This window comes from Drosophila bipectinata, chromosome 2R, assembly GCF_030179905.1.
Source record: "Drosophila bipectinata strain 14024-0381.07 chromosome 2R, DbipHiC1v2, whole genome shotgun sequence".
NCBI lineage: Eukaryota > Metazoa > Arthropoda > Insecta > Diptera > Drosophilidae > Drosophila > Drosophila bipectinata.
Genome location: NC_091737.1, coordinates 1627860 through 1644821, shown reverse-complemented (window position 1 = coordinate 1644821; position 16962 = coordinate 1627860). Strand labels below are relative to the sequence as shown.

At 45.4% G+C, this 16962-nt stretch overlaps 2 protein-coding genes across 2 annotated transcripts; both read right to left on the bottom strand.

Annotated features, from left to right (window-relative positions):
- Window positions 1-4522: 4522 nt before the first annotated feature.
- LOC122321156 (uncharacterized) lies at window positions 4523-5677 on the bottom strand. The gene has a single exon (XM_043210584.1). It carries the CDS (start codon window positions 5675-5677, stop codon window positions 4523-4525), a length of 1155 nt encoding a protein of 384 aa, XP_043066519.1.
- A 291-nt stretch (window positions 5678-5968) lies between these two features.
- LOC138926183 (uncharacterized) lies at window positions 5969-8485 on the bottom strand. The gene is made up of 4 exons (XM_070279236.1): window positions 8192-8485; window positions 7804-8033; window positions 7266-7724; window positions 5969-7205 (listed from the first exon to the last, which is right to left on the bottom strand). The coding sequence occupies exons 1-4, from the start codon at window positions 8483-8485 to the stop codon at window positions 5969-5971; spliced, it is 2220 nt and encodes a 739-aa protein (XP_070135337.1).
- Between the last annotated feature and the right edge of the window lie 8477 nt (window positions 8486-16962).

Below are 16962 nucleotides of genomic sequence, written 5' to 3'. Positions count from 1 at the left end.
GAGCGACATGGATACCAAACTAGAGCCACGTATGCAACAACTCTGGCCAGCAACACTACACAGGACCAAACAAAACCCCAATCTTCAAATACCACCACACCAATAGAAAAAACTATACACAAAAATCACACACAAAACACCATAACCAACATCCCACGGAACCTCAACTAAAGCACCAAAATCACCCGAAGAACACCTCCAAAATCACACTCAACAGAAAGAGCAAGACGACATCGAGGCCATGGATACCGACATTACAGACACCACACCAAAATCACCTTACGCATTACAAATTACAAAGAACTTAACATTAAAAATATTTTCCAAAGATAAGTCAAACTCTCTCTCCACTAACTTCAAACCATCCAAACCAAAAACTAAACCCGCAACCAAAAACAAACATACCAATAACAGCGACAACGAATCCATCTAAAATCCACCAACCTTATCCTAAAATAACCCGATCTTCACCGCAAAAATGTCCCTTAATATAATGCAATGGAATATAAAAGGTTACTCTAACAATTATAACCAACTTCTAATATTGATAAAGAACCACTCCCTACACATTATAGCTCTCCAAGAATCACACATACAATACACCTATAACATACCAACCCCCGTAAACTACACTCTACTAACTAACATAGCCACGAACAGATTTGGCGGCGTAGCACTACTAGTACACAAATCGATCGAACATTCAATAATTAACACCACAAACGATCTCGAAACACTAGAAATACTTGTAAAATCCCAGCAAAACCTACACATACAGACAGTTTACATCTCTCCGACCAAAACTATCTCAAGACAAATACTAGAAAACACATTGCATAGACATCAAGTACCCTCATTAATAGTGGGGGACTTTAATGGTTGGCACCCAGCCTGGGGCTCCCCTACCTCTAACCCAAGAGGTAAACTTATACAAAAATTTATCGACACATCCCAACTTATCCTCTTAAATGACAAATCACCAACACATTTTTCAACACACAACACATACACACACATTGACCTTTCCCTTTGCTCGGAATAACTAGCCCCACACACCAAGTGGAAAATACTCGATGACCTTCATGGGAGCGATCACTTCCCAATAATCACCTCTCTTTTTCCATTAGAAAAGGTAAATAAATTCAACAAACCCTTTTTTAAATTAAAAAACGCCAATTGGAACCAGTACTCTGCCCTCACACACCAATATGACTCCAAAATTGCCCCCTCTGAAAATGTAAACAAAGAGGCTGCCCAAATCAACAAAATCATTTGCATAGTGCAAACAGCTCTATTCCGCAAACCTCACCAAATTCTAAAACATACAAGGTTCCCTGGTGCAATAAATACTTAGCTCACTTACAAAAAGAAAAACAATTAGCTTGGAACACCTTTAATCGCAACATAAACCTTCAAAACATAACAGATTACAGAATAAAGAATGCCAAATATAGATTTGAAATGAAAAAAATAAAAATGAAGCATCCAACTCCTTTACATCCACCACAGCTCCGTCAACACCCTCATCCAAAATATGGCACAATATAAGACGCTTTTGCAGACTTAACCCAGCCAAACAAATCCACGCAATACAAAACCCCGAAAATAACACCCCTACAACTTCTACCAACGACATTGCTTATATATTTGCACGGCACTTCTCAGAGCTTTCAAACGACAGGAACTTCTCAGAAGAGTTCCGAAACAACAAATACAAAAGCAACACATAAGACTACACCCCCTGCCCAACAGCCAAAACCATAGAGGAAATAATTACTCTCCTCGAACTAATGTCAGCCTTACAAACGCTTAAGGGAGCCACTCCAGGGTTAAAAAGAATCTCATATGAAATGATAAAAAACAGCTCACCTACCACAAAAAACAGAATAACAGACCTTTTTAACAAAATACTAGACAGTCACATACCTACCATACGCAAGCCTATAAAACAAGCCTCGTCATACCGATCCTCAAGACAAAAACTGAAAAAACAAAAATAAATTCATACAGACCCATATCCCTCAACTGCTGTCTTGCAAAAACTCTCGACAAAATAGTTGCCAAAAGACTATGGTGGTTTGTAACCGTGAATAAAGTGCTTAACCGAAACCAATTTGGCTTCAAAAAAGGAAAATCGACTTCGGACAGTCTACTCTACGTAGACTACCTCATAATAAAGTCAAAGGAGCACACATCACTCATCTCTCTTGACTTCTCAAGAGCCTTCGATCGAGTAGGGGTGCTAGCAAATACAATAAACTAGCAAATACTATAGCCTTACACAAAAATATTAAATTTAACGCATACGCCGACGATTTCTTCCTTATAATAAACTGCCAAGAAAACAGAAATAAAAACCTCAACTTAGACTACATTTTAAATAATATAAACACCTGGTGCTCATATTCCGGAGCATCCCTTTCCCTAGCAAAGTGCAAACACCTACACATTTGCAAAAAACGCAACTGCACTTGTACTATAACCTGCAACAACATACAAATACCCACCGTCACCTCGCTCAAAATCCTAGGATTAACAATTAACAATAAATACAAGTGGAACACACACATAAACACATAAACACACATACCCTCACTTCACCAAAAACTAAATATAATAAAATGCCTATACGCACACAATCCTTCACGTCGCCAAAGCAACGGTCATTGCTAAACTGGAATACTGATGTTCCTTTACGGACACTCACCAAAAAGCACCTTAAACAAATTAAAGACCCCGTTCAATGCTGCGCTTCGCCTAGCCCTTGGAGCCTTCTGAACAACCCCCATATCTAACTTAATCAACGAGTCCAATATTCTCACAATAGAGCAATAACGAGACCTACAAACAGCCAAGCTTAGCAAAAACTTAATTTTTTCCAGAGACACACCCATACAATCAGAAAAATCAGAAAAAACCTAACCACCATAGACCGAACCATACAACTCTGCCTCTCACTAAACTTACCATACCAACCACAAAAACTACAAAAATTCAATCCACCTTGGGAGATCCCCAATCTTATAGATACAACGTTCAGAATCCACAAGAAACAAAAAACACCCCCAGACACATATCGAAAAATATACGAACATACCAAAGGAGGACACAAATCGTACAAGTTTATATTCACAGACGGATCAAAAATAAATTCCACAATAACTTACGCAGTCACAACAGAAAACCACATTTTAAAATATGGTATGCTCCCCCCATACTCTTCCGTACTCTCCGCCGAAATAATAGCCATCCAAGAAGCAATTGATCAAGTCAAAAGTTTGAGGGGTAAATTCATGATTTGCTCTGACTCCCTCTCAGCAATTGACTCCATAGAAAACACTAACAATTACAACTTTTACTCAAACAAAATCCGATCACATCTAACAAAGATAGCACCAAAAATAAAAATATTGTGGATTTCTGGCCATGTAGGCATAGCAGGCAATGAGCTAGCCGACCAAACCGCTAAGTCAGCAGCGAAAATCCCTCTCATTTTCACCCCAAACATAAATTTAACAGACATAAACAAACATTTAAAGTCAGAATTCTCAACAAGACAGGAACAAAACTTTGAACAATGCACTCAATGGTATAAATCCATAAACAAAGACAACACGAACATCGACAAATACATAACCTCTTTTAACCCAAAATCGAGCAGGCTCGACCAAATAAAAATAGTACGCCTCAGACTAGGCCCCACAAAACTTACCCACGAACACTACTTCAACCAGAACCAAACATCCCCATGCCCCTTTTGCCAAGGAGACAACACCATATCCCACCTACTCAACTCATGCCCATCAATCCATCAAATAAAGCACTCTATCTTTAAAAACACAAACCCACTTAACCTACTTAACCACTAAACGAACTAAACACAGATAACCTTAAAAAAATAATATCTTTTCTAAAAGAATCAAATTTGTTCCACAAAATATGAAGTCCATCCTAACACTAAAATCAGAAAATCGTAACTAAAATGTAATTATGTAAATGTAATGTAAGACTTAAAACATGTATAAAGTCTAATTATCAACTAGACTTTAAAGCCAAAGGCCCCGCTGCCAGTGCTATACCCACTAAGCTAGTTTAGTTTTGTAAACTGCTCTACCTTTAATAATGATAATAATAATAATAAAAATGCTGATAATTGTTTATAGTTTTCTTCATTTATAACAGGGCAGCAAGGGCTAACAGTGGTACAGTCGGTAACCACTCTTTCACTCCAAGCAGTGATAGCAGCACTTTAAATTCCTAGTAAAGTAATTGTGGTACAATTCATAATCAAATCTTAATCTTAATATGTTCTCACTTTTCGTCCGCTTCCCTCGAAAGTCAAATAGAAAAGAAAGCTTAGGCACATGGTTACCGGCTGAGTTAACATCGGTTCTGCAACTTCGGTGTTGCCGGATGCCGCGGGAGCAGTTTTGCTATCTATCGTAACACTCCCCACTTGTATATTCCGCCAGGAATCTACCAAACTACTCTCGATAGATAGAACTGCCAGCTTCGTCGCGGGTCATGTATAAACGCCAGATTGGGTCCTCACCGCGGCGCTCCTCACATGACCGTCCGAGCTAAGGTTCACCTTCAGGATTCTTCCTTTCGGCCACTGGCTACGCGGCTGTCCAGGATCGCACACATACACGATATCCCCTTCTACAAGAGGCTTAGCCTTTTCGCACCACTTGGTCCGCCTAGTGATCACTGGCAGGTATTCATGAAGCCATCGCCTCCAGAACGAGTCCGCCAGTTGTTGTGATTCCTTCCAGCTCTTCTTGAGCTGCACTCCTTCGGGTAGGGCTTCCATCGTCGGTCCTCTTCCAGTTGAGCTTCCAAGCAGGAAATGATTCGGTGTCAGTGATTCTTCGTTCTCATCTTCCAATGGGATGTATGTTAGGGGTCGCGAGTTGACGATTGCCTCCGCCTCCATTAGGGCGTCTCTCAGCAACTCATCCGATGGTCGTTTGTCAAGCAGGATTGATTCCAACGCCGTCTTCACGGACCGCACTAACTGCTCACCCATGTGGGGAGATGCGGGTGGAATGAACTTCCATGTCATCTGGGGTCCAGTGAACTCGCGAGACAGTATATCCTTGAACGCGAGAGAGAACGCCCTACGCAACTCTGTGCAGGCTCCTTGAAAATTGGTGCCGTTGTCGCTCCAGAGTTCCACTGGGCACCCTCGTCGGGCCATAAAACTGCGCACCGCTAGAATACAAGAGTCAGTTGTTAATGAATACGCTACCTCTAGATGTATTGTTCTTGTAGAGAGGCAGGTGAAGAGCACGCCGTATCGTTTCTCTGAACTGCGTCTGACCCGCACCATCAGAGGCCCAAAGTAGTCCACACCCTTGTAGCTGAAAGGTCTATGAAAGGCTGCTACTCTTGGATAGGGAAATTCCGCCATGCGCGGCGGTTTGGGGGCCGCCTGTCGGTTCTTGCATTGTTGGCAGGAACGTCGTATCCGAGCAAGGGTGGATCTCAGCTTTGGTATCCAAAATTTTTGTCGTAGTTCGTTGACCACCGTCTCGTGGTTAGCGTGCAGAAATCTTCGGTGAAATTCCTTTATGATAAGCTGCGTAATGTGGCTGCCGCAGGGGAGTACGACGCGGTCGCTTCCCTTGATGATCTTGGCACGTTCATCCAGCTTTAATACTCCATCGGAATCCATATACGGTCACAGCTTGTATAGTAGGTTATTCTTCTTCAATGGTTTTCCTTGTAAAATTAACCCTATCTCCGTCTGGTAGTACTCCTCCTGAGCGTACGACCACAGAAGACTCTCCGCGACCCTGGAATCTTTTTGTGATGGCTGATTTTCGATGTCCGATCGTTGAAGAGCCTTGGCCTTCCATCGCCTCATACACCATACCGTCCTCGCGGTACTCCATAGCAGACGGGTCCAGATTGAAAACCGCTCGGAGTCTACAAGGGTCGCGCGACCTACGTCTGTGAATCCGTCTCATACGCCGATGAATTGCGCCTTCAATTCCATTCCTGACTCGTCTCCTTCTTCCGCCTCTGTCAGCGGCCAAAATTGCCTCTCTTGCCATAGAAATGTCGGCCCGTTCAACCAACGACTTTCTCGGTTGAAATCAGGTCCTTTGTTCCACTTAGTAGCGTCGTCCGCCACGTTCTCGGAGGAAGGTGAGCGCCAGTCCTTGACGCTAGTACCGTCTAGAATCTCGATCACACGGAATGCTACAAATTGTTTGTACTTCCTCTGGTCCGATCGCAGCCAACTCAACACGGTCCTCGAGTCGGTCCAGAAAGTCCGTGTGCTCAGCTTCGCGCCAAGTGAAAGCTCCAGAGTTTGAGCTAACCTCGCTCCAAGCACTGCTCCCATGAGTTCAAGCCTTGGTATGGATGTCGGTCTTAGAGGGGCTACCTTGGTTTTGCTGCCCAGTAGACTGCAGTTGATACCTGCCTCATTTTGAAATCTTATATAACTCACGGCGTCCACGAAGGTGTGCATCTCCACTTCTGAATCCATCAGCGACTCGTTCATGTGGCATCTTGGGATGGTCATTTTCTCAACGTCCGGGATATACCGAAGCGTGGGTGCTCCTTCGCCGAGTGCGCTTAGTACTTCTCTGGAATTCGATACCCACTTTCCAATGAGGAATCCGCCCTGAAGATGAATGTAGTGGACCTGACGCGCGAGGCTTATAGCTTCTTCCTCCGTATCGACGCTGTTCAGCATGTCGTCTACATAGTGATTCTCCAGTATGCACTTAACAGCGCATGGGTATTCCTTCTTGAACGACTCTGCATTTCTGTTCTTCACGTACTGGGCACAGCTGGGGGAGCAACTAGCCCCAAACGTCATTACCTTCATGGCGTAGTTCTCTCTCCGTTGTGTGTATGGGTCTATAATCCTGTGTATCCTGACCTGATGAAACATCTCGGCGATATCGCCGCCGATAGCAATACGTTTCTCTCTAAGCCTGTGAAGAATTGGTACCAACTGCGCAAGTTGGTCAGGTCCCTTCAGCAGCATTGTGTTCAGCGAGATCTCTTCCGTCTTCGCAGCCGCTTCTTCCGACGAAATGGGCAGTGCATATCCTTTTTTCACGTACTCATCTAGCTGTCGGCGAATTTCCTTCGCAAGCTCCGGCTCGCGAGTCAGTTTCTGGTAAAGGCATCGTGCCCGCTTTAGGGCTGTCGGTAAACTATCCGGCAGCTTGTTATCTTTATACCTCCAAAGCAGACCTGTTTCAAATCGGTCATTTATACGCCTCGTGTACTTCTCCAGCTACTGTATAGCCAACTGGTCATCATTGGATACGCTCTTGCTATTCATCACCGGTCTAGGGCCGCGGTCCGACCACATGCACTGCTCAAGCAGGCGCATGATTTCCTTGTTCTCGTCAGCTTCACATGCACATATGTGAAACTCGTGGTAGTTTGGGGTTATGTCATCACCCACACTGTTGGAGCTTCTTCCTTTAATCGTCCACCCCAGGCGGGTCTTCTCAGCGATCGGATCTTCTGTTGTGCCTTCCTTGGTGCGAAGCACGCGCCCTAGTTTGCAATTATTGAGACCTATCAGGAGCCTGGGCTGTGCTGAGTCGTATCCGGACAGTGGTAGATGTCGAAGGTGAGTGTGCTGTGCTTTCAGGTGGGATATATCTAACGACTGTGACGGGAGATCAAGAGACTGGACCGAGTGAACGTCGCGAAGATCATATAGCTTCGTTTGGCCAATGCCGGAGATCCTTAAGTCGAGTAGTGGGACGTCGATCAAGGTTAGAGATGACCCGTCGTCGATGAAGACATACGTGTTGACTTGCCTACCATTTCCATACTAAGTCACTGGCAATACCCTGAATAGCATTTCCGTGCTGCTGCGATGCAACAGGCGATGATGGGGTTCTAGGTATCCATCTATTCCGCAAGGATTGGCGACGCCGCATCTTTCCACCTTGTGGCTCTGGAAACATCTCCAGCACAAGCCACACCGTCGAGTCGCATTCCAGCGATCGCGGATCGTCATTTCCAGGAATGCTGGACACTTCTGAAGGGTTCTGCAATTGCGGGTGCACAGCCGACAGCCTTGGCGCACAGTGTGTGTATGTACCGTGCCCCTTCTTTCCGTTCTTGACAACGAGCTTGGGACTATCACATGGCTCGCTCCTTCTGCCATCTGCGATAGCCACGTACTAAACTCTGCCAACGTACACACTGTTAGAGAGGCTTTGTGCATTCCCCAAAACGTCTGCACCATCGATGGCAACTTGCTCACTAGTTCCTGCGTGAGCGCTGGGTTGTTTAAGTACTGGTCCAACTTGGAGGTTTTCTTGGTAGCACAAACATTTTGCACCTCCACCGAGAAGTCAACCAGCATTTCAAGCTTGTTCTCCCTCACTTGAGGAAATTGTCTAATCCTTGTCACTAACAAGTCAATGATAATTTCGGGTCGCCCAAATCGCATTCTTAGCGTGGCGATTATCTGCGGAACACAGTCCGCATGCAGCATTAGACTTTGTACTGCTTTCTTGGCTGGTCCTCAAAGCCGCATTAGTTTCTCGGCATCCGTGAATCCGCATAGCTCCGTTGTCTGTTCATACGTTGCGATGAATAAGGGCCAGTCCTCCGGCCTTCCGGAAAACTTCACCAACTCAGCCACGCTAGGCTTCCTCGCTGTCAATTGTTCGTACAATGGTCTGCCCACAGGTTTAGTGACCCTAGCAGCTGAGTGGTTCTCCCCACTGGTAGAAAAGAACCATGGGGGTCCAGCGTGGGATCTCTGCGTACTGCCGTTTCCTTCCACAACGGCAACTTCACCAATTGTATCTAGCATTCTAATACCGTGTACTAGATGCTTCAGGCATCTTTTCTGCGGGGCCAGTCTCCGCTAGCCTCTCCCTTGGGAGCTTGCCCATGAGCGCCATTCGCCTATGTAGAAGTTGTTGTCGTAACTGCAGCAACTGATCTTCTTCCTCCAACAACCTTAGCTCCGTCTGCGGGTCCTGCGCTTCCTTCGAGGCCTCGTTGACGTCATTAGTTCCGATCCTCATCTGGTCGCCACCTGAGTAACTCTGGTAGTTGTCCCCAGCCGTCAGGCTGGTCAGCTTTTCTGTCCTGATCAACGTCGCATGGACGTCTGCGTCACACTCTGCACAGATCCATCCTACGCCGCCATCCTCTAGAGCAGCACACTTAGGATGGCACATGCTCACGCAGCCGGCGCCGATACAGCCAACTGTCACGTGCTCGTCCTCTACTTCACAGAGGAAGCATGTCGCCACCAATCTTGCCTCTCCACCGGAAACAGTAGGCATCTCTATGTTGATTTCGCTCTCTGGTTCAAGTATTCTCCAAGAATACACCAGAAAAGAATTTAAAGAAATGTTGCGGGAATTCGAAGTTGTTTAGCGCCGCCCGAGTAAAGACGCCCGTGTAAATGCTGATAATTGTTTATTGTTTTCTTCATTTATAACAGGGCAGCAAGGGCTATCAGTGGTACAGTCGGTAACCACTCTTTCACTCCAAGCTGTGATAGCAGCACTTTAAATTCCTATTAAAGTAATGGTTGTACAATTCATAATCAATTCTTAAATCTTAATATGTTCTTACTTTTCGTCCGCTTCCCTCAAGTGTCAAATAGAAAAGAAAGCTTAGGCACATGGTTACCGGCTGAGTTAACAGAGATTTGACACCCGCTTAAACTATCGGTTCTGCAACTTCGGCGTTGCCGGATGCCGCGGGAGCAGCCTCATTGGCTTATCAACGCTCGGTCTTCCCTTAGCCTTGTATATAAAGTCCTGCTGTATAACTCGGTATTAAAACCTATATGGATGTACGACTCCCAGTTATATGGGGAATGCCAGGATTAAGAGGTTGTGGTATGCACATATATCGAAGTTACACCGTACCCAGAATAACATTAAATACGCAAGCAGCAACTCTCTGTGGCTGAACGAAATATACAAATAATGCATTGACACTTGAACGTAAACAAAATAAAAATTTCTAGCGCAGTTCAAGTGCATTGTAAAATGATTTCACTTGAAATGCAGCCGGCCCTTCAAAGCCGCTTCAGCATAAACGCCGGCCACTGACCGCTGTCTGTCAGCGGGTGTGCATTGCACATGCATCTCCTTCATACAAATATACACATAATAATTATATATACATAATTATATTATATATACACATAATTGTATATACACAATTATAAAAGTCTGGAGTGGGATAATGATTGGAGCAGAGCGACTGAGAAATCGAAACCGCGATAGCACGAAAGAGCGAAGCGAATGCACTCGATATTGATCGAGAGAGGCGTGACGTCACAGGGCACACAACTTTTTCGGCTGTTGTATGACCCGACATACTTCTTTCGTTAGAAGATGAGCTTTAATTTAATGACCGCAGCAATATGATAGGATCTGAATATGTCTTGACTCATCTTGAATATTTTTGAGCCTACGGCTCAAAAATAAAAAATAAAAAAAAATAAAATAAAAAATAATAAAAAATAAAATAATAAAACAAATAAAAAAAAATAATAATAAAAAAAAAAAAAATAATATTAGGTGCGCAACTAAATTCTCGCTGGTTTTTTAATAAAAATTTGTCGGAATCATTCCCAGAGCATGAAGTCGCTTTGAAATGGCTTGGCGGGTGACTCCCAATGCTGAAGCAAGGTCTTCTTGCGATTGACATGGATCCTTAGTATCGTCTCCAATTCACAGTCTTAAGAGGTTTTCGGCCTTCCTTCACGCGGACGGTCGTTAATATAAAAATCGCCGTCTTGGAAGCGACAAAACCAATCACGGCATGTTGTTTCACTTGGGGAAACACCTCCGTAAACTTTTTGGAGTTCTCGATGTGCTTCAGCTGCCGATTTCTTTGAATGAAAGAAGAAAATAAAGACTTTCCGCAAATGACGATTATTTGGCACAAAATCGGACATATTCGCACAACCAAAAGTACAAGACACATAAACAAAGTGAATAATATGAAAACGCAGTTTCTTTTTCAAATGTATAGGTTAAGTTTATCACGTATTCGATATATCAAAATTGATCTCCAACTGCTGGAGCGATCTATCGACAAACAGCGGCAATTTAGTTGCGCACCTAATATTTTGCTATTTTTAAAGCTGCTTCCCACAATCCTCCGAAGTGTGAAGAACGGGGTTCCAAACGGGGTTTGCGATGCTCATCGGTGAAGAACAGTCGCTTCATTTCTCGCAACCACGAATTAGCTCCAACGAGCTGAACCAACTCCAAGTTAACGGCCTTGTTGTGAAACAACCACTCCTGTTGTAAGTGTAAGGCACGTTGAATTTATTTTAATTGAATTTAAACTTCCCAGACGCGTTGCTAGCAGATTTTTGATTTTGCTTTGAATATTTTTGAATATTTTTTGTGTAAAAACACTGAATTACTGTCACCTTTTTATACCCTTGCAGAGGGTGTTATAATTTTGGTCAAAAGTGAGCAAAGCAGTGAAGGAGACATCTTTGACCGGATAAAGTATATATATTCTTAATCAGGATGACCTCCGGAGACGATAATAGCATGTCCGCCTGTCCGTCCATACGTCTGTCCATCTGGCACTTTCTACGCAAACTAGTCTCTCAGATTAATGCCATCGACTTAAATGGGTGAGAAGAGAGAATGGGTGGAGCGCAAAAAGTCTGTCTAGAGGTAAATCTCCCATTATTTGAGTCATCATACGAAGCTAACATTAAATGCAGCGTATGCATAACCGTACTTTCTTTTTAAAACAAGTTAAATTTTATTTTAGTCGCCGGAATCGTTCAAAACCATTTGAACATAACCGGGCGCTTAGAAGGTGGGGTGAATATGGTACATATGGGATATGGGCCTAGACTTTATACAATTATTTACAGTTATTTACATTAGTTTACAATTTTAGTGAACAACACGGAAAGACAGATCGCTGGGGTGAAATCTCTTTAAACGCCTAAGAGTTTGCGGCTCGGCCAGCCTGCTAGTGGATTTGGGTGACTCGTTAGCCTGTCCGAGTACCGTCGGCTGTGTTGGTTTAGGAGGTCGCCCACCGGAACAAGGCGTAGGTCGATTTGGATGGCCTGGTTTGTCACATACCAGGGAAGTCCGGATGTCCGTCGAGCAGCACGTGCCTGCACTACCCTCAACCTGTTAGCTGGTGCTTGGATGCGGTTCCCCATACGTCGATCGCATACGTCCAGGTTGGCGTGAGGATTGCTTTAAGCAGCAAAACTTTCGTCGAAAGCTGTAGGCTTTTGGATCCCAGGAGCCAGTCAAGCTTTTGGTATTTGCGAACACATTTGGCTTTGATCGCCGTGATGTGGGTGTTCCATATGAGCCTGTGATCTAGGTGTACACCTAAGTAGCAGTGAGAGGTGGCGTTTTTAATAGAGTCACCATTGAAGGTATGTACGATATCGATCAAAAGTCTTATGGAGAAAGTTACGCATGCCGACTTTCTGCAACTTATGGCAGTGTTCCATTGCTTGGTCCAGTGCTCCATCGCATTCAGCCAGTCCTGAACAGCAGCCGAGGCTGACAGCTGAGACGAGTGGGATGCAAGCAGGGCCGTGTCGTCGGCGTAAGTAGCCAGAAGCATACGAGCGTCTGTGGTGAGCGACGAAACTGGCACATCACTCGTGTACGTCGTGAATAGGAACGGACCAAGTACACTTCCTTGGGGCACTCCTGCGTGAATGTGTGCCAAGCTGGATCGTGAGTCTTTTACTGCTACAACAAGGGTTCGATCGGCAATGAAAGACCTCAGGATGGCGAAATAGGGGGCAAGGAGAATCGTTGATTTTGTAAAGAAGGCCCTCGTGCCACACCTTGTCAAATGCTTGTTTTACGTCGAGGAAGACGCCTACAGTGTGCAGTTTATGCTCGAGTCCGTGGGTGATGTGGTTGAGCAGACGATGGACTTGTTCTGGGCAGCCATGGGATTTTCTGAAGCCGAAGTGGTATTGAGGAATATGGCCTTCTACTTGTGGTAGTTCCAACAGTCAGCTGAGTAAAGTCTGCTCGAACACTTTCGAGAAAGTGGACAGAAGGCTGATTGGGCGGTAGGAATCGACTCGAGATAGTGGCTTGTTTGGCTTTGGGATCATGATGATCCGGGCTTGCTTCCACTGTCTTGGAAAATGTCACAGGCTTAGCATGGTGTTGAAAATTTTCACTAGCGCTAGCACTCCTTTGGGTGGAAGAGCCTTGGCCTCTCGATTGTCGATGCCATTGGGTCCATGAGTCTTTTTTAAATTAAGCACGTTTAACTGCAGCGTGACTTCTTGCGGCGTGGTGTGTCTGATGGAGCGCGCTGGCTGAAAGGGAGCGCGTAAGAAGTTTGCAACATCATCGCGGTGTGAAGCGTCTGGAAGTTCAAAAGAAGTGAAGGTGGCAGACAGATGTTTCGCAAAAGCGTTGTCTTTGTCGGAGTCGTTCTTAAGCCAGCGACCAGTGTGGCTCTGTATTGGGGATTGTACAAGCGGCTGTCTTTTAATTTCTCTCGTTAGCTTCCATATCGAAAAATCGCTGCAGTTGTCCGGGCCAGCTCCCTCCAGCAGGATATGAATGTTCTTTTGGCGGGTTTTCGCTAGCAACCTGCGCAGTCTATTAGGAATGCTAGATAGACGCTACTTTGTTGCAGGATCGCCTGACACAATGCCTTCTGAGGTGCCTCTTTAGATCCAGGAGTGCCCTTGCCTCCGGGGTTAGTATTGGCGCCCTTCTATTGGGTGGGAGACCAGATTGGCGCTGAGGTGGTGTAGCTCTCTGGGCGGCTTCAGTAATTGTGGACGTGAAGCTATCTACGTATGCATCCAGATCGCTGCATGTTGCTATTGGTGTGTTGAGCACGTTGTAACCATCGATGTAGGACTTAAAAGTGGCAACGTTTGCATGCGCAGGTAGCATTTTGGGAACTCCTTAATGGAATTGAGCTTCATCATTTATTATGAAGAGCAACGGGAGGTGGTCAGAAGATAGCTCGGTAAGTGCTCTGACAGAGACCTGTTGTTGTCTGAAGCTCTTTGAGATGCCAAAGTCAATTGCACTGGGGGTGGCGTTTGCACGATAGAGGTAGCATGTGGCTTCTCCAGTTGCTACAGTATCGACATTGACATGGGCCAGGACACAGCTGAGGGTCCGGCCTCTGGCACACATCCTGTAGTTTCCCCACCATCTGTGTTTGGCATTCCAGTCACCTGCAGCAAAAAACTTATCTCCGAGATTGGAGAGGAAAGTCGTGAAGGGTGCTTCCGTCCACCTGACAGCAGGGGGGCAGTACACCGAAGCAACGTTAAACCTACCTCTTCTTGTAGATATTTCGATGGAGACGCCTTAAATGTGCTTGTCGGGTCAAGCAGCAAGCAACTAATTTAAACACAACAATTAATAAGTAACTGATGTTTTGCTGGTCGCAAGCCGACTCTCTTTCGGCCGCTCGGCTTCGCTACTTCGGCGCTTATGGCTAGCGAGCATCCGCTCAGCCTATTCTGCAAGGTTGGCGTCACTCTCGTTCGTACTTTTACTGCGCTCGCATCCTAAATTGGATTTCAAATATTGTACATAAATCCTAATTTCATATGCGGCCTGAATAAAGTTTATAAGGTTGAAATTAATTAAATTCTGATTTTTTATTTACGGCATCGAAAACTCTCGATGACCAAACATTGGTGACCCCGACGTGATCTAGTTAATATAATTAACAATTTAAAAAACCGTTGACCCGCGAAAAAATATTTAAAAACATATACATACGTTCCACTGCAAGTGCATTGGCCCGCGCATAACGCCTTCATACATATATATGTTCCACACCGCTACTTGCGGTTCTGAGCGCACAGTGGGACAGATCGTATTCGCCGCGAGAAAGTATGTTGAGCGATTAATTATGGCGGAGTTTCTGGAGCAGCGATGCACGACGTTGGAGGTTTTGGATGTGACCACTGGCCAGAACTATGGAGCTCATCCCCGGCTTCGATGGACGACTTCTAGCGGGACGGATTATGCAGTGCCTTTCCCCTTACGGATGGAGTTGGATGACAGGCCCCAACGGGGGGGGGAATGTCGGGTCAAGCAGCACGGCGTTTAATGTTTATGTAATGTTTAGTGTAATTATTAGTGTAATGTTTATTTATTAGGCTTAAGTTTGTACAAAGGCTTTGTTGATCGCAAGCCGACTCTTTCTCGGCCGCTCGACTCAACAAGCTTTCCATAGAGAGTTTTAGCTCGCAGTGTCTAGGTCGGGCCGCCCTCTCCATTATTTGAGAGCTTTAGCTTCGCAGTAACCAGTCGTCCCGCCCTCTCTGTATTTTACTTGAGTCCCTGCATGCACCATAGCCGGTCTCATCCGGCTTGATCTGCATGCAGGAATAAACATTTTTTATAACGTTCAAAAGTAACAAATTCGTCTTTTTATTTACGGCATTGAAAACGCTCAATGACCAAACAGTGCTCTTCAATGAAAGAAAGAGTCTTTCTTTCACCGAAAGAGTGGAAGAGAGTTGATGGGTTATAGCTGACTTAACGAAGATCGCTGCGCCCCCATGTCGCCGGTCATCCGGATGATCGGCTTTGTGCAAAGTGAAACCAGGGATCCTGAGGGTGGACCGCGAAGAGAGACGGACTTCTGACAACAAAAAGATGTCAATTTCGTAAAGCTCTATGAAAGCAATGATCTCGTTTGCTTTCGAGCTTATCCCATTGGGGTTCCAGCAGGCTATTTTAAGCGCTCCCATTGCGGAGGATAGAGGAAGGTGGACGCATTTGCAGGATTGCTTTCATTAGAGTCTCTACTAGGGACATCATCCTGTCGAGCCTCATGAAAAGCTATTCCAGTTTGGCATTCAGAGCGGCGTTTTCGGTAAAATGTGTTGGAGGGGGAGTATTTTCCATCTCTTTGTGAGGGATGGGTAGGTTTCTTGTGGCTACACTTGCAAATGATTCCTTACCAACGCTGCGTGAGAGATTGGTTGAAGGTAACGTGTTCGATGCTGTGGCTGCTGTGAGCCTTGATTGAGTATTTTGCTTAAATGCGACTTGCAGATATTTGCGGCATCCTCTGAAGTTGGCTGCGTGAGAGCTGTCGCAGTGAAAGCAGCATCTGGGGTCGTCTTTGCCAAGCTTGCACTCCAGGGTAGGGTGGTTTTCTCCGCATTCTCTGCAGATGTAATGCCGTGTGCAGCATGCTTTTGTATGTCCGTATTCCTGGCATCTATGGCACTGTACGGGACTGGATTGCTTGCGTGGCTTCTTCCAGATCACTATGTGCCTGCAAACAGCAGAGATGTTCTTAAGAAACTTGTTGTTGTCAGCCTTCTTGATGTCCACAAACCTCATTTTAAGCGGAAGCTGTGTTACCTTATTACGAAGGGTATAGATGCGCAGAACGCAGTGACCCTCTTCCTGCAGACGCTCAATAATATCCTCCGATGGGACGTCATGATGAATGCTCCTCATTACCATGCGAAAGGGTCGGTCTTCTGGCAGCTGGAGGTGGTGAAAACAGTTCCTTTTTCGCGGAAAAGTCTGGCAACAAGCCTGTTGGCGTTGGAGGAGTTGCACTGAATGGCGCAGTCACCTGAGTTCAGCGCTTTGATGGAGTAAGAGTCTCCAATAAACGCATCAAGCTCTCTGCAGAAGGCAGAGAAGCTGACCACACCAGGAACCATAATCCTTGAGACCTTGGGAGATCGAGCGGCTTGCGGTGCTGCTGTTTGGGCCTGTCCTGAATTGTTTGATTTTGCCGGCAGTAAAGTTGCGTCGCACTCCGTTGTGGCGCGGTTTATCGCGGCTTGTAAAAAGGAGGCCCGACGTCCATTTCCTTCTCGCCGCTTAGGGTTATGAAACGGCTTCCAGATTTGGCGGTATAGCTTGTCTTCTTTTGGCTGACCTTGGGAGAGAAAGCGGAACCTGCTCTCTTCTTAGCTGCTCCTTTGATTGGCTTTGCGGTGACTTACTGCCAGCCAGGGGTGGG